The sequence below is a fragment of the Mobula birostris genome, chromosome 4 (genome assembly GCF_030028105.1).
Source record: "Mobula birostris isolate sMobBir1 chromosome 4, sMobBir1.hap1, whole genome shotgun sequence".
Lineage (NCBI taxonomy): Eukaryota > Metazoa > Chordata > Chondrichthyes > Myliobatiformes > Myliobatidae > Mobula > Mobula birostris.
The window spans coordinates 208,286,479-208,307,076 of record NC_092373.1 but is presented as its reverse complement, the minus strand read 5'-3'; the positions used below and the strand labels follow the sequence as shown (position 1 = coordinate 208,307,076).

General features: G+C 45.1%; 1 protein-coding gene across 1 annotated transcript in view; it reads right to left on the bottom strand.

The window, feature by feature from the left end:
- The window catches only part of LOC140197109 (galectin-3-binding protein-like), a 54,656-nt gene that overhangs the window by 21,109 nt on the left and 12,949 nt on the right, over window positions 1-20,598 (bottom strand). Inside the window, exons 3-5 of the mRNA XM_072257024.1 lie at window positions 13,553-13,744; window positions 1,001-1,132; window positions 264-531 (exon numbers count right to left, since the gene is read on the bottom strand). Of these exons, the coding sequence (XP_072113125.1) occupies window positions 264-531; window positions 1,001-1,132; window positions 13,553-13,744 (592 nt within the window). The remainder of the gene's footprint in view (window positions 1-263; window positions 532-1,000; window positions 1,133-13,552; window positions 13,745-20,598) is intronic.

The following is a 20,598-nucleotide window of genomic DNA, read 5'->3' as shown; positions in this document are numbered from 1 at the left end:
TATATGTATATTGCATACATTTCATGTACCTGCTGAGCAGATTAGACAAGCTGAATGGTCTCCTATGTCTAATGGTCTTACGGTAAGAGGATGAAGGGTGGGAGAGGATGAGTGGGTGGAGAGTGGACGGGGGTGGGAGAGGGTGAGGGTAACCATTCCCTCAGGCCATTCCTTGGGACCCCCTCACTGGGTCCCAGTGTAAGGAGACACCCTCCATTGCCGGGGCCTCACTCAGAAAGACAGACGGAAGTGGATCTCCCTACCTGATGAAGTTCTCGACGTAGCGCAGACACTCTTGTCTGACTGTGATCTGGACACCGCTGGTCCTGTTCGCGCTAATGAGGTTTCCATCGTTGCTCAGACCCAGGATGAGGCGATGGGCACACAAGTGTAGCTTCACAGGGCCTTTGCTCGCTGTCTGCACCAGGATCTTCACCTGGCAGTTTTTCTGGCTCAGGTACAACTTGTTGAGGGATTGGTGCAGATTGGATATCTGGTCCAGGCGATAAGTTGGCAGCTCCCCCGCCTGTCCTGTCAAGTCCAATGTGACCCCATCATACTTAGTCACAGACCAGCATTTCCACCTCCCAACCTGGGCCCCCACCCGTCTGTCCCATCCATATCCCCTACCCTCCCCTCGCCAGGAGTTACAGCAACCTCTAACATCTTCTGGCACACTTTCCCCTGTTCCCTTTCCCACCTTGCTCCCCCAGGCTGGTGCTCACGGGGGTCACATCGAACTCTAGCATCCTCCGACACTCCTCCCCGCCATTTCCACCCCCTCCCCTTGGGCTGGTTCTCACGGGATCACTGAGAAACCCGGCATCCTCTGACACCCCTCCCCACAATTCTCACAACCCTCCCCATTCAGGGGCTGGTGCTCACGGGGGTCACATCGAACTCCAGCACCCCATTCCCACCCCCCCATTCACGGGCTAGTGCTCACGGGGGTCACATCGAACTCCAGCATCCCATTCCCACCCCCCAGGCTGGTACTCACGGGGGTCACAGCGAACTCCAGCATCCTCTGAGTGTTGGCAGTCGTGGATCTTCCAGCCTTTGGTCTTGCAGTCGGCGAGAGAGGTCTCGGTTCCAGTACAGAACACATCATCCAGCAGGATTGGGCCTGACCCTAGGGGAGAGGCAGATAACAGTCAGCACAGCCCCAGGGACATCCCGGTCCACAGGCATCGAGACCGCGCCACACAACAATCGCTGATTAGAGTGACTGAGACCTGAGAGAGACTGGTGGCGTTCCACAGGGGTCAGTGCCATGCCCTGCCACTCGTAGGGTATGTAGACAAGTTAGATTTTGAATGTAGGAAGCAGGGTCAGTATGTTGACACACTGGAGCTAAGTGTGGAAGATGAGATTATTACAGATGGGCTGAATGGCCTGTTGCCTGCTGTGTCACTCCAGAGAGACACCCACAAGAAGACAGAGCCCTGCACGGTCGTCACTCCCTCATCCTGAGGGACCTCACCCTACCCATCTGCATATACAGCACACGTCCACATATATAATCCTGAGGGACCTCATCTCCTGGGTACCGGCCCACGTTGAATCTTGCTCTCTTCGCATATGCACCCATGTATATAACTTTCTATAGATATTCTGCACCTCACATAACCCCCACCTCCTTTTACACACAAAGATACAAACCAGGGCAGGCCTCTCTGCCCATCTAACATAGTCATACTTTATTGATCCTGGGGGAAATTGTTTTTCGTTACAGTTGCTCCATAAATAAGAAATAGTAATAAAACCATAAATAGTTAAATAGTAATATGTAAATTATGCCAGTAAATTATGAAATAAATCCAGGACCAGCCTATTGGCTCAGGGTGTCTGACCCTCCAAGGGAGGAGTTGTAAAGTTTGATGGCCACAGGTAGGAATGACTTCCTATGACGCTCTGTGCTGCATCTCGGTGGAATGAGTCTCTGGCTGAATGTACTCCTGTGCCCACCCAGTACATTATGTAGTGGATGGGAAACATTGACCAAGATGGCATGCAACTTAGACAGCATCCTCTTTTCAGACACCACCGTGAGAGAGTCCAGTTCCATCCCCACGACACCACTGGCCTTACGAATGAGTTTGTTGATTCTGTTGGTGTCTGCCACCCTCAGCCTGCTGCTTCAGCACACAACAGCAAACATGATAGCACTGGCCACCACAGACTCGTAGAACATCCTCAGCATCGTCTGGCTGTATCCCACCCTAACCTATCCCACTGTAACAGTGACATGCCTCACTGTAGGGAAGTTTGCAGTAACTGGTGGGATTTTGGGAACATTGGTATACAGAAGGATCTTGGGTCCAAGGCCATAACTTGCTGAATGTGGCAATACAATGGCAACGAAGGCACATAAACACACTTGCCCTTTTTGGTTGGCACACTGAAGTTATGTTACACCTACGAAAAACTTTGGTTTTGGAGTCGTGTGTGCAATTCTGGTCACCCTTTTACAGGAAGGGTATCAAGTCTTTGGAGAGGATGCTGAAGTGTTTCACCAGAGTGCAGTCTAGATTAGAGGGTATGAGTTATAAGGAAACACTGGACAAATTTGGGTTGTTTACTCCAGAACAGAAATGGCTGAAGGGAGGTCTGATAAAGGTTTATCAGGTTATAAATAGGATAGACAGTCAGAGTCTCTTTCCCAGGGTGAGAATGTCCAATACTCCAGATCACAGGTTGAAGGTGATAGAGGGAAGTCTAAAGGTCATGTGAGAAGCAAGTTCTTCCACACAGAGTGGTAGATGAGACCGTAAAGTCATTCAGTTGTACAGAACAGAATCACCTCATCCATGCCAACCATCTTTACTAGTCCCATTCCCAGCATTATTTCCAAATCCCTCTGTGTCCTGTGCATTCTAGAACATATCCAGATACTGTTACCGTCCCTGCCTCCACAGGCAGCTCATGCCACATCCAAATTATTGTGTGTGTGAAACATTTATCCCCTAGAACCCCTTTAAACCTCCTCCCCCTCGCCCAGACCAGAACAATCTTCTGCACAATCTTCAGCATTATCACATCCTTCCTTCAGTGAAACATACAAAACCCACAGCACAATACAGGCCCTTTGGCCCACAAAGTTGTGCCGAACATGTCCCTACTTTAGAAATTACTAGGCTTACCTACAGTCCTCTATTTTACCAAGCTCAATGTAGCTATCTAAAAGTCTCTTAAAAGACCCTATCCTATCCGCCTCCACCACCGTTGCCGGCAGCCCATTCCACGCACTCACCGGTCTGAGTAAAATACTTATCCCTGACATCTCCTCTGTACCTACTCCCCAGCACCTTAAACCTGTGTCCTCTTGTGGCAACCATTTCAGCCCTGGGAAAAAGCCTCTGTCTATCCACACGATCAATGCCTCTCATCATCTTATACACCTCTATCAGGTCACCTCTCATCCTCCATCGCTCCAAGGAGAAAAGGCCAAGTTCACTCAACCTATTCTCATAAGGCATGCTCCCCAATCCAGGCAACATCCTTGTAAATCTTCTCTGCACCTTTTCTGTGGCTTCCACATCCTTCCTGTAGTGAGGTGACCAGAACTGAGCACAGTACTGCAAGTGGGGTCTGACCAGGGTCCTATATAGCTGCAACATTACCTCCCGGCTTCTAAATTCAATCCCACAATTGATGAAGGCCAATGTATTTTATGCTTTCTTAACCACAGAGTCAACCTGTGTAGCAGCTTTGAGTGTCCTATGGACTCGGACCCCAAGATCCCTCTGATCCTCCACACTGCCAAGAGTCTTACCATTAATACTATATTCTGCCATCATATTTGACCTACCAAAATGAACCAGCTCACACTTACCTGGGTTGAACTCCATCTGCCACTTCTCAGCCCAGTTTCGCATCCTATCAGTGTCCGGCTGCAACCTCTGACAGCCCTCCACACTATCTACAACACCTCCAACTTTTGTGTCATCAGCAAACTTACTAACCCATCCCTCCACTTCCTTATCCAGGTCATTTATAAAAATCACAAATAGTAAGGGTCCCAGAACAGATCCCTGAGGCACACCACTGGTCACCAGCCTCCATGCAGAATATGACCCATCTACAAACACTCTTTGCCTTCTGTGGGCAAGCCAGTTCTGGATCCACAAAGCAATGTCCCCTTGGAGGTGAATGGAACTGCACATGGTATTCCCAGTGTGCTCAAACCAACGTTTTATATGGCTGCAGCATAATTTACAAATTGTTACACTCACTTCCTCAGCTTTTTTTTTTTTACACCTAATTTATTTTGTAATTTTCCATCTTTACACTATCCTGTTGCATGTAAGAGAGTGACAGTACTGTGGTGAGCATTCAGTGACAGACAAGGAAGCTTGTTAACCTCAGCGACAGTTTTACTGTGATTAACACAAAAGCAGACCGGCCGCTATGGCTCAGAGAGGGAACAGCTCAGTCTCATACAGACGGCTGAGGTGATTACTACACACCTCCGTTACGGTTAGGGTGGCCACAAATACACAAGCGAATAATTGTATAACCCAAGCTAAAATGTAACAATAAATGAACTGGAACTTCCCACCATATTCCCACAAAAGCATTTGAACAAAGAACAATAAACAATGCAGGTTATTAGAAATGCAGGGGTGGGTTGTCGACCACGTCCCCTCCACACACCTCACCTCCACCCTGGAGTGTCACAATACGTTTGATTCTGTTTGTCTTGAGGAATGAGGCAGGGCAGGTAACTAAGACGGCAGTCACAGGGCACTTTGGCTTTAGTGGGTGTGGGGTGTTTGTGGGTGGTTCAGTGGGTTTGGGGTGTTTCTGTGTCGGTGGTTGAGTGGGTGTGGGGTGTTTCGGTGTAGGTGTCAGTGGGTGTCGGGTGTTTCCGTGTAGGTGTCAGTGGGTGTGGGGTGTTTCTTTGTTGGTGGGTGTGGGGTGTTTCTGTGTCGGTGTCAATGGGTGTGGGATGTTTCTTTGTCAGTGGTTCAGTGGGTGTGGTGTCTTTCGGTGTAGTTGTCAGTTGTTGTGGGGTGTTTCTGCGTAGTTGTCAGTGGGTACGGGGTTTTTCTGTGTCGGTGTTTCAGTGGGTGTGGGGTGTTTCCTTTCAAAAGAACAAACACGCACTTCAAAGGGAAATCAGGAGAGTAAAGAGAGCATATGAGATGGATCTTCCAGGTGAGGGTAAGGAAAATCCCAAGAGTGAAAGGCAGGCAGTGGAGTGAGTAGGTTCTCTTAGAAATCAGCAAGTCTGCCGTGGCCCAGGTGGGTGGTAGTTTGCAGGGTAGGGAGTCCAAAGCTAGGGGCAAGGATCTAGCGTGAGAGGGGAAAGGCTGAAGAGGAACCCGAGGGCAACTTTTTCATGCGGAGGATGCTGGGTATACGGAGCAAGTTGCCAGAAGACGTGATTGAGGCAGCTACAGTAGTTTCAGTTAAGAATCACTTGATTCTTAAGATTATAGCTGGGAGCTGAACGTCCAAGATGCACAATGTATCAAAAGTATAGATGCGTAGCAGATAAATGCATGGCTGAGAAGCTGGTGCAGGGGGCAGGGCTTCAGATCCTTGGGATCTCTTCTGGGGGAGGCAGCGTGCAGTCAGTGTATCAGTACATTAAGCATGCAAGTACAGGACTCAGGTGTTGTATCTGAATGCACGGAGTATAAGAAGGTGGATGATCTTGTTGCACTTTTACAGATTGCCAGGTATGATATTGTGGCCATCACTGAATCGTGCCTGAGGGATGGGTGTAGTTCGGAGCTGAATATCCAAGATCGTCGTTGGCCAGATTTGGGAATAGCTTCTTTCCAACTGTGATAAGACTGCTGAACGGATCCTGACCCGGATCTGGGCCGTAGCCTCCAAATATCCAGACCCGCCTCTCGGTTTTTTTTTTGCACTACCTCACTTTCCATTTTTCTATTTTCTATTTATGATTTATAATTTAATTGTTTAATATTTACTAATTTTTACTATTTTTAATATTTAATATTTGTACTCCAGGGAGTGCGAAGCGCAGAATCAAATATTGCTGTGATGATTGTACGTTCTAGTATCAATTATTTGGCGACAATAAAGTATAAAGTTACACATTGTATCGGGGGGATAGGAAGGTAGGCAGAGGGGCTGGTGTGGCTCTGCTGGTAAAGAATGGCATCAAATCAGTAGAAAGATGTGACATAGGATCAGAAGATGTTGAATCCTTGTGGGTTGAGTTAAGAAACTGCAAGGGTAAAGGGACCCTGACAGCAGTTATATACAGGCTTCCCAACGGTGGCTGGGATGTGGACCACAGGTTACAACAGGAAATAGAAAAGATGTCAAAAGGGCAATGTTATGGTAGCCATGGGAGATTTTAACATGCAGGTCGATTGGGAAAATCAGGTTGGTAATGGATGTCAAGAGAGTGAATTTGTTGAATGCTAAGAGATGGCCTTTTAGAGCAGTTTGTCGTTGAGCCTACAAGGGGATCAGCTATACTGGATTGGGTGTTATGTAATGAACCGGAGGCGATTAGAGAGCTTAAGGTAAAAGAACCCATAGGAACCAGTGATCACAATATGAGTGAGATCAACTTGAAATTTGATAGGGAGAAAGTAAAGTCTGATGTAGCAGTATTCAGTGGAGTAAGGGAAATTACAGTGATATGAGAGAGGAGTTGGCCAAAGTAAATTGGAAGGAGCTGCTGGCAGGGATGTCAGCAGAGCAGCAATGGTGTGCGTTTCTGGGAAAAATGAGGAAGGTGCAGGACATGTGTATTCCAAAAATGAAGAAATACTCAGATGGTAAAATAGTACAACTGTGGCTGACACGGGAAGTCAAAGCTATTGTAAAAGCAAAAGAAAGGGCATACAACAAAGCAAAAATTAGTTGAAGATAGAGGATTGGGAAGTTTTTAAAAACCTACAGAGAACTAAAAGAATCATCAGAAGGGAAAATATGAAATATGAAAGCAAGCTAGCAAATAATATCAAAGTGGATAGTAAAAGCTTTTTCAAGTATGTAAAAAAGAGAGATGAGAGTGGATATAGGACCACTAGAAAATAAGGCAGGAGAAATAATAATAGGGGACAAGGAGATGGCAGAAGAACTAAATGAGTATTCTGCATCAGTCTTCGCTGTGGAAGACTCTAGCAGTGTGCCAGGTGTTGTAGTGTGTGAAGGAAGAGAAGTGGGTGCAGTTACTATTACACCCTAAAAATTAACTTGCAGGTTGGATCAGTGGTGACGAAGACAAATACAAAAAGCTGAAAGATCTAAAAGTATGTAAGTTACCCGGACCAGAGGAACTGCATCCTAGGGTCCTGAAAGAGGAAGCGTTAGAGATTAGAAATGATCTTTCAAAAATCATTGGACTCTGGTATGGTGTCAGAGGATTGGAAAATTGCAAATGTCACTCCACTCTTTAAAGAAAGGAGGAAGACAGCAGAAAGGAAATTATAGACCAGTTAGCCTGACCTCAGTGGTTGGGAAGATGTTAGAGTCAATTGTTAAAGATGAGGTGATGGAGTACTTGGTGACACAGGACAAGATAGTACATAGTCAGCATGGCTTCCTTAGGGAAAATCCTTCCTAAGAACCTGTTGGAATTCTTTGAGGAGATTACAAGTAGGTTAGATAAAGGGGATGCAGTGGATGTTGTATATTTGGACTTTCAGAAGGCCTTTGACAAGGTGCCACACATGAGGCTGCTTACCAAATTAAGAGCCCATGGTATTACAGGAAAGTTACTAACATAGTTAGAGCATTGGCTGATTGGTAGGAGGTAGCAATTGGGAATCACAAGGATGATTCCAGGAATGAAAGGGTTATCATACGAGGAACGTTGTATGTTTCTGGGTCTGTATTCACTGGAATTTAGAAAGATGAGGGGGGATCTCATTGAAATTTTTCGAATGTTGAAAGGTCTAGACAGAGTAGATGTGGAAAGGATGTTTCCCATGGTGGGAGAGTCTAGGAAAAGAGGGCACAGCCTCAGGATAGAGGGGCACCCTTTCAAAACAGAGATACAGACAGATTTCTTCAGCCAAAGGGTGGTGAACATGTGGAATTTGTTGCCACATGCAGCTGTGGAGGCCAGGTCGTTGGGTGTATTTAAGGCAGCGATTGATAGGTTCTTGATTGGACATGGCATCAAAGGTTATGGGGAGAAGGCCGGGAACTGGGGCTGAGGAGGGGAGAAAAAAAGGATCAGCTATGGTCGAATGGAGGAGCAGACTCGATGGGCTAGATGGCCTAATTCTACTCCTATGTCTTATGGTCTTATGGACTTATGATAGGCAGGAAGGCAGGAAGGGAGAGGCTGTGGAATGGCTCTGTTGGTGAAAAATAAAATTAAATCATTGGAAAGAGATGACATAGGGTTGGAAGGTGTTGACTTGTTGTGGATAGAGCTAAGGAATCATAAGGGGAAAAAGACCCTACTGGGAGTTATGTACAGACCTCCAAATAATAGTAAGGGCGTGGTCTACAAGTTACAACGGAAGATAGAAAATATATGCAAAATGAGTAATGTTACAATAGTCATGGGAGATTTCAATATGCAGGTAGATTGGGAAAACATGGTATTGTGGGGTTCCAAGTGAGGAAATTTCTAGTAGGCCTATGAGATGGATTTTTAGAGCAGGTTGTGGTTGAGCCCACTAGAGGATTAACTATTCTGGATGGGGTGTTGTGCAATGAACTGGAATTGATAAGAAAGCTTAAGGTAAAAGAAGCCCAAGAGGAAAGTGATCACAATATGATTAACTTCATCCTGAAATCTGAGAATAAGAGCTGAAGTCAGATGTATCAGTATTACATGGAGTAAAGGAAATTCCCAAGAAGGGAAATGTAAAGGAATGTTCAAATTACCGAACAATTTCACTAATTTCACTTGCTCACAAGGTCATGCTAAAGATCATGCAAGCAAGACTCCAGCAATATATGGAATGAGAACTGCCGGACGTACAAGCGGCAGGGGCACCAGAGACTAAATTGCTGACCTACCCTGGATAATGGAGAAATCGAGGGAATTCCAGAAAAGTATTCATCTAGCTTTTGTTGACTATTGTAATGCCTTCGACAGTGTGGACCATGATAAACTACGGTAAATCCTTAAGGAAATGGGGCACCTGAATGCCTGATCTGCCTTGTGAGAAACTTGTACGAAGATCAAGAAGCAACAGTTGGAACTGAACACAAACAGGTTCAAGATTGTGTAAGGAGTATGACAAGGCTGCATACTGTCACCCTACCTATTTAATCTATATGCTGAATACGTCATGAGAATGCTGCTCTAGAGGACTCAAATGTTGAAATCCAAATTGCCGGATGAAATATTAACCACCTCAGATATGCAGGTGACACTACTCTAATGCCTGAAAGTGAGGAGGATCTGAGGAAGCTTCTAATCAAAGTGAAAGAAGAAAGTGCAAAAGCTGGCTAGTTGCTCAATATTAAGACGACCAAGATTATGTCGACCAGCCCTGTTAACTCCGTGGTAATAAATGGAAAGGAAGTGGAAGCAGTGACGGATTTTGTCTTCCTCGATTCAAAGATTTCTACAGATGGTAACTGCAGCCATGAAATTAAACACACTTACTTCTGGGGAGGTCAGCAATGACAAATTTAGATAAAATACTGAAGAGCAGGGACATAACATTGTCCTCAAAGATCCGTATAGTCAATTCTATGGTGTTTCAGTTGTGATGTGTGGCTGTGAGAGCTGGACTATCAGTGAGGTTGAATACAGAAGTTAACACCTCTGAACTTGGATGTTGGAGGAAAGTGTTAAGAGCTCGTTGGACAGCAAGAAGATCTAACAAGTCAATACTTGAAGAAATACAGCCAGACTGCTCACTACGAGGCTTGGCTATGAGACAAAAGCTCAGATATTTTGGCACACCATGAGAATACGGGATTCCTTGGTGAAGACTCATGTTAGGTAAACATAAGCACACAAGAACATAAGAAATAGGAGCAGGAATAGGCCATCTGGCCCATCGAGCCTGCCCCACCATTTAATAAGATCATGGCTGATCTGTCTGAAAACTCAGCTCCATCTACCTGCCTTTTCCCCATAACCCTTAATTCCCTTACTATGTAAAAACATATCCAACTGTTTCTTAAATATATTTAGTGAAGAAGCCTCAACTGCTTCCCTGGGCAGAAAATTCCACAGATTCACCAATCTCTGGGGAAAACAGTTTCTCCTACGAGAGAGGATGCAATACTTGATCTCCTATTAGGGAACCAGACAGGTCAGGTGACAGAAGTATGTGTAGGTGAACATTTTGGGTCCAGTGACCATAATGTCATTAGTTTCAAGTTAATTATGGATAAGGATAGGTCTGGTCCTCGAGTTGAGGTTCTAAATTGGAGAAGGGCCAATTTTGTGGAAATGAGAAAGGATCTAGGAAGAGTGGATTGGGATAAGTTGTTTTCTGGCAAGGATGTGTTCAGTAAGTGGATGGCCTTCAAAGGTGAAATTTTGAGAGTGCAGAGTTTGCATGTTCCTGCCAGGATTAAAGGCAAAGTTAACAGGCATTGGGAACCTTGGTTTTCAAGGGATATTGGCGATCTGGTTAAGAAAAAGAGAGAGGTGTATAGCAAGTATAGGCAACAAGGAACAAATGAGGTACTTGAAGAGTATAGAAAATGTAAGAAAATACTAAAGAAGGAAATCAGGAAGGCAAAAAGAAGACATGAGGTTGCTTTGGCAGATAATGTGAAGGTAAACCCGAAGGGTTTTTACAAGTATATTAAGAGTAAAAGGATAGTAAGGGACAAAATTGGTCCCCTAGAAGATCAGAGTGGTCGTCTATGTGTGGAGCCTCACGAGATGGGGAGATCTTAAACAGTTTTCTTGCATCAGTATTTACTCAGGAAACTGGCATAGTGTATATGGAAGGAAGGGAAACAAGCAGTAGTGTCATGGAACATATAGAGATTAAAGAGGAGGAGGTGCTTGCTGCCTTACAGCGAATAAAGGTAGATAAATCCCCTGGGCCTGACATGATATTTTCTCAGACCTTGAGAGAGACTGTTGTAGAAATTGCAGGGGCCCTGGCAGAAATATTTAAAATGTCCTTAGCCACGGGTGCGGTGCCGGAGGACTGGAGGATAGCTCATGTTGTTCCTCTGTTTAAAAAAGGCTCCAAAAGTAAACCAGGTAATTACAGGCCGGTCAGCCTGACATCAGTAGTAGGTAAGTTATTGGAAGGTGTTCTGAGAGATCAGATATACAAGTATTTGGATAGCCAAGGGCTGACTAATGATAGTCAGAATGGCTTTGTGGTGGTAGATCATGTTTAACAAATCTTGTAGAGTTTTTCGAGGAGGTTACAAGAAAGTAGATGAAGGAAAGGCTGTGGATATTGTCTACATGGACTTTAGTAAGGCCTTTGACAAAGTCCCACATGGGAGGTTAGTTCACAAGGTTCAGACACTAGGTATCCATGGAGAGGTTGTAAACTGGATTCGAAATTGGCTGTGTGGGAGAAGACAGAGAGTGGTAGTGGATGATTGCTTCTCAGACTGGAGGTCTGTGACTAGTGGTGTGCCACAGGGATCTGTACTGGGACCATTGTTGTTTGTTGTCTATATCAATGATCTTTATGATAATGTGGTAAATTGGTTCAACAAGTTTGCTGATGACAGTAAGATCGGAGGCGTTGTGGACAGCGAGGAAGGCTTTCAAAGCTTGCAGAGGGATCTGGACCAGCTGGAAAAATGGACCAGAAAATGGCAAACACGAGGAAATATGCAGATGCTGGAGTTTCAAGCAACACACATAAAAAATGCTGGTGAACGCAGCAGGCCAGACAGCATCTATAGGAAGAGGTCACTCACAACACGCTGGAGGAACTCAGCAGGTCGGGCAGCATCCGTGGAAACGACGAGTCGACGTTTCGGGCCGGAACCCTTCGTCAGGACTGAAGAGGGAAGGGGCAGAGGCCCTATAAAGAAGGCGGGGGGGAAGGTGGAAAGAAGGCGGCTGGTAGGTGCCAGGTGAAAAACCAGTAAGGGGAAAGACAAAATGGTGGGGGAGGGGAAGCAGGGAGTGATAGGCAGGAAAGGTGAAGGAGGAATAGGGGAAAACACAATGGGTAGTAGAAGGAGGCAGAACCAGAGGGAGGTGATAGGCAGCTGGGGGAGGGGGCAGAGTGACATAGGGATAGGGATCCCAACTTCTGGTAACTCCCTCCCCCTCCCTTCCTCTATCCCTATTTCACTCTGCCCCCTCCCCAGCTGCGTATCACCTCCCTCATGGTTCCACCTCCTTCTACTACCCATTGTGTTTTCCCCTATTCCTTCTTCACCTTTCCTGCCTATCACCTCCCTGCTTCCCTCCCCCACCCCTTTATCTCTCTCCTTACCGGTTTCTCACCTGGAACCTACCAGCCTTCTCCTTCCCACCCTCCCCCCACCCTCTTTATAGGACCTCTGCCCCTTCCCTCTTCAGTCCTGACGAAGGGTTCCGGCCCAAAACGTCAACTCATGGTTTCCATGGATGCTGCCCGACTTGCTGAGTTCCTCCAGCGTGTTGTGAGTGTTGCTTTGACCCCAGCATCTGCTGGAGTTATAGTGAGAGGGACAGAGGGAGAAAAAAGGAGAGAGAGAGAAAAGAAAAGAAAAAAATAATAATAAATAAATGACAGAGGGAGAAAAGGGAGAGAGAGAGAGAGAGAGAATTTTTATTAATTGAAAGTGGCGTCACAGGTAGACAGAGTTGTAAAGAAGGCTTTTAGCATCCTGGCATTCATAAATCAAAATATTGAGTATAGGAGTTGGGATGTTATGGTGAGGTTGTATAAGACATTGGTGAGGGCAAATTTGGAGTATTGTGTACAGTTCTGGTCACCTAACTATAGGAAGGATATCAGTAAGACTGAAAGAGTGCAGAGAAGATTTACTAGGATGTTGCCAGGTCTTCAGGAGTTGAGTTACAGGGAAAGATTGAACAGGTTAGGACTTTATTCCTTGCAGCGTAGACGAATGAGGGGAGATTTGATAGAGGTTTTCAAAATTATGAGGGGTATGACAGAGTAAATGCGAGTAGGCTCTTTCCACTTAGATTAGGAGAGATAAATACGAAAGGACACGGCTTTAGGGTGAAAGGGGAAAGGTTTAGGGGGAACTTCTTCACCCAGAGAGTGGTGGGAGTGTGGAACGAGCTGCCATCTGACATGGTAAATGCGGGCTCACTCTTAAGCTTTAAGAATAAATTGGATAGATACATGGGTGGGAGAGGTCTGGAGGGTTATGGACTGGGCGCAGGTCAATAGGACTAGCAGAATAAAGTTTCAGCACAGACTAGAAAGGCCGAATAGCCTGTTTTCTGTGCTGTAATGTTCTATGGTTGTATGGTTCATCTCCGTCCTAAATCTTTTCCCCTGAATCTCGAGGCAACGTCCCCTAGTTCTAGTCTCACTTACCAATGGAAAAAACCCCATCTGGTCCCCTCCCACAATCTGGCCTTCCCTCTGTGTGGATACACAAATCCACGATCCCCCCCCCACCTAATCTAGCACTCCCTCCAGTGATCAGAGAGATACACAAATCTGTCATCCCCACCCAATCCCCTCACCTGGTCCGAAGACGCCTCCAATTGCAGCCTCCGTGGCGTTGAGGTAACCGAGACTGCGGCAGACAACGTGAGCATCAGTGAGGTCCCAACCGTCATCACACACGGTGCCCCACTCTCCATCGTAGTACACCTCGACACGGCCCTCGCTGGGCAGTTGGCCGCTGGACAGACGCAGTTCTTCGTACTCCAGTCCTGGGGACAACCACATGTCAGCTTGAGAAACTGGAACTGTGTTCTTGTCTAAGTCCCTCTCCAAGTCCTGTGTCAGTATCAATGCCCCAAATCCATGTCCCAGTTCCCATGTCTGGGCCCCAGTCTCACATCCACACCTGTCTCACATACGTGCTCACACCCCAGATCCCGCATCAGTTGGCCAAGTCATTGGGTGCATTTAAGGCAGAGATAGATACCCTGTATAGTTGCAGCATGACCTCCCTGCTCTTGAATTCAATCCCTCTAGCAACGAAGGCCAACATTCCAGTGACTGGTGGTGTGCCTCGGGGATCTGTACTGGGTCCAGTGTTGTTTGTCATAATGATCTGGATGATGGGGTGGTAAATTGGATTAGTAAGTATGCAGATGATACTAGGATAGGTGGAGTTGTGGATAATGAAGTAGGTTTTCAAAGCTTGCAGAGAGATTTGGGCCGGTTAGAAGAGTGGGCTGAAAGATGGCAGATGGAGTTTAATGCTGATAAGTGTGAGGTGCTACATTTTGGTAGGGCTAATAAAAATACGTGGTAAATGGTAGGGCATTGAAGAGTGCAGTAGAACAGAGGGATCTAGGAATAATGGTGCATAGTTCCCTGAAGGTGGAATCTCATGTGGATAGGGTGGTGAAGAAAACTTTTGGTATGCTGGCCTTTATAAATCAGAGCATTGAGTATAGGAGTTGGGATGTAATGTTAAAATAGTACAAGGCATTGGTGAGGCCAAATTTGGAGTATTGTGTATGGTTCTGGTCACCGAATTATAGGAAAGATGTCAACAAAATAGAGAGAGTACAGAGGAGATTTACGAAAATATTGCCTGGGTTTCAGCACCTAAGTTACGGAGAAAGGTTGAACAAGTTAGGTCTTTATTCTTTGGAGCGTAGAAGGTTGAGGGGGGACTTGATAGAGGTAATTAAAATTATGAGGGGGATAGATAGAGTTGACGTGGATAGGCTTTTTCCATTGAGAGTGGGGAAGATTCAAACAAGAGGACATGAGTTGAGAGTTAAAGGGCAAAAGTTTAGGGGTAACACGAGGGGGAACTTCTTTACTCAGAGAGTGGTAGCTGTGTGGAACGAGCTTCCAGTAGAAGTGGTTGAGGCAGGTTCGATTTTGTCATTTAAAAAAAAAATTGGGCAGGTATATGGACAGGAAAGGAATGGAGGGTTATGGGCTGAGTGCAGGTAGATGGGACTAGGTGAGAGTAAGTGTTCAGCACGGACTAGAAGGGCCAAGATGGCCTGTTTCCGTGCTGTAAATGTTATATGATTATATTCCATTTGCCTTCTTAATAATTTGTTGTACCTGCAAGCCAACGTTTTACAATTCATGAACAAGCACTCCCAAGTCCCTCTGAACAACAGCATGCTGCAATCTTTCACCATTTAAATTATAATCTGCTCTTCTATTATTCCTTCTGAAGTGGATGATCTCGCATTTACCAACATTGTATCCCATCTGCCAGACCTTGGCCCACTCACTTAACCTATCTATGTCCCTCTGCAGGCTCTCCACATCCTCTGTACAATTTGTTTTTCCACTCAGTTTAGCGTTATCAGAAAATTTTGCTATGCTACACTCAGTCCCCTCTTGCAAATCATCAATGTAAATGGTAAACAGCTGCGGGCCCAGCATTGACCCCTGTGGCACCCCACTCACCACTGACTGCCAACCGGAGAAACACCCATTTATACCAACTCTGTCTTCTATTGGTTAACCAATCCACTATCCATGCCAATACACTTCCTCCGACTCCATGCATCTGTATCTTATTTATAAGTCTCTTGTGCGGAGCCTTATCAAACGCCTTCTGGAAATCCAAGTATATGACATCCACCTGGTCCCCTCTATCCACTGCACTCATTATGTCCTCAATTTACTCCAGTAAGTTTGTCAAACAGGACCTGCCCTTTCTGAATCCATGCTGCGTCTGTCTAATGGAACCACTCCTTGCTAAATGTTTCACTATTTCTTCCTTAATGGCAGCTTCAAGCATTTTCGCGACTACAGATGTTAAGCTAGCTGGCCTCCAGTTGCCCGTCTTTTGCCTACATCTTTTTTTAAAAAGTGGTGTGACATTTGCTGTTTTCCAATCTGTCCGGGACTTGCCCAGAGTCTAGAGAATTTTGGTAAATGATTACCAACGTGGCTACTATAACCTCCGCCAATTCCTCAGCACCCTGGGATGCATCCCATCAGGACCAGGGGACTTATCTACCTTCAGGGCCTCTAGTTTACTCATCACTACCTCTCTAGTGACAGTGATTTTATCGAGGTCCTCACCTCCCATTTCGTCCATCACATCATTCTTTGACATATCAGACGTGTCCTCCAACGTGAAGGGCGACACAAAATAGTCATTCAATGTCTCAGCCATTTCCTTTTCACCCAATATCAATCTCCCTTCTCGTCTTCCAAGGGACCTATGTTGACTTTAGCCACCCTCTTCCGCTTTATATATTTATAAAAAGTTTTGCCATCTGTTTTTATATTTTGTGCTAATTTACTTTCATACTCTGTCTTCCCTTTCCTTATTTCTTGTTTAGTTGTTCCTTGTTGCTTTTTAAAGTTTTCCCAATCCTCCAGTCTCCCGCTGCTCTTTGCCACTTTGTACATATGAGCTTTTAATATGGTACTATCTTTTATTTCCTTAGTTACCCAAGGCTGGCTTTCCCCACACTTACTGTCCTTACTTTTGACTGGAATATACTTTTGTTGAACACTGTGAAAGATCTCTTAGAAAGTATTCCACTGTTCGTCAACTATCCTACCAAATAGCCTGTGCTCCCAATCCACATTAGCCAACTCATCCCTCATCCTGTTGTAATTCACTAGTTTTAGATCTAACTATTTCATCCTCCATCTGTATGCGGAATTCAATCATACTATGATCACTCTTTCCAAGAGGATCCTGAACTACAAGATCATTAATTTTACCTGTGTCATTGCACAGGACTAGATCTAAGATAGCATTTTCCCTTGTAGGTTCACTAACATGCTGCTCAAGAAAGTCATTATGGATGCATTCTATGAAGTCCTCCTCAAGACTTCCTTGACCAACCTGATTCACCCCCATGACAACTGCCGTTCCGTTCTTACAAGCCTCAGTTATTTCTTGGTTAATCACCTCTGCCACTGCAATATTTTTGTTAGGTGGCCTACAGACAACTCCCACCAGTGATTTTTTTCCCTTTTCTATTCTTAATCTCAACATTCTGATCCATGGATCTTATATCGTGTCTCACAATCGCTCTGATCTCATCCTTAATTAAGAGCACCACCCACCTCCTTCGCCTTCCTGCCTATCTTTCCATATTACCTGATACCCTTGGATATAAAATACCCAGTCAGCTCCACCTTGCAACCAGGTTTCTGTAATGGCCTTGATACTGATCTGTGCCACAAGTTCACTAAAACCTTGTTTCTAATACTACGGGCATTTAGATAAAGTGCCCTTATACTTATTGTTCCTTTAGGATCTAGTGACCTATGCGATTTTTACTTTTTACTTTTATGCACTCTACTCTTACTTTTTTCTTCACTACCTCTAGCTTTGGTCTCTGCATCACTTCCCTTTTCTTTTCTGCGTTGGTTCCCATCCCCCTGCCATATTAGTTTAAAACCTCCCCAACAGCACTAGCAAACAATCTCCCTATGACATTGATCCCGGCCCTGCCCAGATGTAGACCGTCCAGACGTTACTGGTCCCACCTCCCCCAGAAGTGGTTCCAATGACCCAAGAATCTGAAACCCTCCCTCCTGCACCACCACTCAAGCCACATATTCATTGTAGCTATCCTGCTATTCCAACTCTGGCTAGCACGCAGCACCGGTAATAATCCTGAGATTATTACCTTTGAGGTCCTACTTTTTAATTTATCTCCTAGCTTCCTAAATTCAGCTTGTAGGATCTCATCCTGCTTTCTTCCTATATCATTAGTACCTACATGCACCACGACAGCTGGCTGCTCACCCTTCCCTTTCAGAATGCCCTGCAGCCTCTCCGAGACATCTGTGACCCTTGCACCCGGGAGGCAACACACCGTATGGAAGTCCCGTTTGTGGTCACAGAAGCTCCTCTCTATTCCCCTCACCATGGAATCCCCCACAACAGCTCCACCACTCTTTCTGTTGCCCTCATGCACAGCAGAGCCACCCACGGTGCCATGATCCTGGCTACTGCTGCCTTCACCCAATGAGCCATCTCCCCCAACAGACTACAAAACGGCATATCTGACCACAGAGGACTCCTGTACTACTTGTCCTGTTGGTCACCCATTCCTATCTTTCCTTAGATCCTTAAACATACGGTGTGACCAACTCTCTAAGTGTGCTATCCACAACATTCTCAGCATCTCCATCTAACAGAGATGGGCTAACGCCTATTGACATCAATGGATCTGGGGTTGAGAGGGTGAACAGCTTTAAGTTCCTTGGCATACACATCACCAAATATCTCAGGTGGTCTGCACATACCGGCTGTGTGGTGAAAAAGGCACAACAGCACCTCTTTCACCTCAGATGGTTGAGGAAGTTTGGTAGGGATCCCAAATCCTAAGAACTTTCTATAGAGATACCATTGAGAGCATCCGGACTGGCTGCATCACTACCTGGTGTGGGAACTGTACTTCCCTCAATCACAGGACTCTGCAGAGAGTGGTGCGGACAGCCCAGCACATCTGTAGATGTGAACTTCCCACTATTCAGGACATTTACAAAGACAGATGCGTAAAAAGGTCCCGAATGACCATTGGGGACCTGAGTCACCCCAACCACAAATTGTTCCAGCTGCTACCTTCCAGGAAATTGTACCACAGCATAAAAGCCAGGACCAACAGGCTCCGGGACAGCTTCTTCCACCAGGCCATCAGACTGATTAATTCATGCTGATACAACTGTATTTCTATGTTATATTGGTTGTCTGCTTGTACATACTATTTATTATAAATTACTATCAAGTTCACATTACACACTTAGACAAGAGGTAATGTAAATATTTTTACTCCTCAGTATATGAAAGATGTAAATAATGAAGTCAATTTGAATTCGAAATAGAAAAGGCACATCAAAAGGGCAATGTTATGATAGTCATGGGAGATTTTAACATGCAGGTTGATTGGGAAAATCAGGTTGAGAATGGATCTCAAGAGAATGAGTTTGTTGAATACCTAAGAGGTAGCTTTTTAGAGCAGTTTGTTGTTGACCCTACTAGGGGATCAGCTATACTGGATTGGGTATTATGTAATGAACCAGAGGTGATTAGGGAGCTTAAGGTAAAAGAACCCTCAGGAGACAGTGATCACAATGTGATCAAGTTCAACTTGAAATTTGATAGGGAGAAAGTAAAGTCTGATGCAGCAGTATTTCAGTGGAGTAAGGGAAATTACAGTGGTATGAGAGAGGAGTTGGCCAAAGTAAATTAGGAGATGCTGGCAGGGATGACAGCAGAGCAGCAAATGCATGAGTTTCTGGGAAAAATGAGGAAGGTGTAGAATAAGTGTATTCCAAAAATGAAAAAGTTCTCATATAGCAAAATCGTACACCCATGGCTGTCAAGGAAAGTCAAAGCTACAGTAAAAGCAAAAGAGAGGACATGCAACAAAGCAAAAATTAGTGGGAGGACAGAACATTGGGAAGCTTTCATAACCCTACAGGGAACAACTAAAATAACCATTAGGAGAGAAAATATGAAATATGAAAACAAGTTAGTAAAAAATATCAAAGTGGATAGTAAAAACTTTTTCAAGTATGTAAAAAATAAAAGAGAGATGAGAGTAGATATAGGACTGCTAGTAAATGAGGCTGGAGAAATAATAATGGGTCAAGTAGATGGCAGATGAACTAAATGAGTATTTTGCATCAGTCTTCACTGTGCAAGACACCATCATTGTGCCAGGAGTTAAGAGTAGGAGGGAAGAGGGGTGCAGTTACAATTACAAGGAAGAAGATGCTTAAAAAACTGAAAGACCTCAGGGTACGTAAGTCACCTGGAACAGATAAATTGCACCCTTGGGTTCTGAAAGAGGTAGCAGTATAGACTGTGGTGGATAGCAATGATCTTTCAAAAATCATTGGGCTCTGACATAATAGGGGGTGGCATGACGCAGCATGCGCGGCTGCTCCAAAATGATATCGTACACCGCTCCCTGGCCTTTAGCATTATCATGGAAAAGGATAGGATCAGAGAGAAATGGAAAATTTTTTAATTGGGGAAGGGCAAATTATGAGGCTATAAGGCTAGAACTTGCGGGTGTGAATTGGGATGATGTTTTTGCAGGGAAATGTATTATGGACATGTGGTCAATGTTTAGAGATCTCTTGCAGGATGTAAGGGATAAATTTGTCCCGGTGAGAAAGATAAAGAATGGTAGGGTGAAGGAACCATGGGTGACAGGTGAAGTGGAAAATCTAGTCAGGTGGAAGAAGGCAGCATACATGAGGTTCAGGAAGCAAGGATCAGATGGGTCTATTAAGGAATATAGGGAAGCAAGAAAGGAGCTTAAGAAGGGACTGAGAAGAGCAAGCAGGGGGCATGAGAAGGCCTTGGCGAATAGGGTAAAGGAAAACCCTAAGGCATTCTTCAATTATGTGAAGAAAAAAAGGATGACAGGAGTGAAGGTAGGACTGATTAGAGATAAAGGTGGGAAGATGTGCCTGGAGGCTGTGGAAGTGAGCGAGGTCCTCAATGAATACTTCTCTTTGGTATTCACCAATGAGAGGGAACTTGATGATGGTGAGGACAATATGAGTGAGGTTGATGTTCTGGAGCATGCTGATATTAAGGGAGAGGAGGTGTTGGAGTTGTTAAAATACATTAGGACAGATAAGTCCCCGG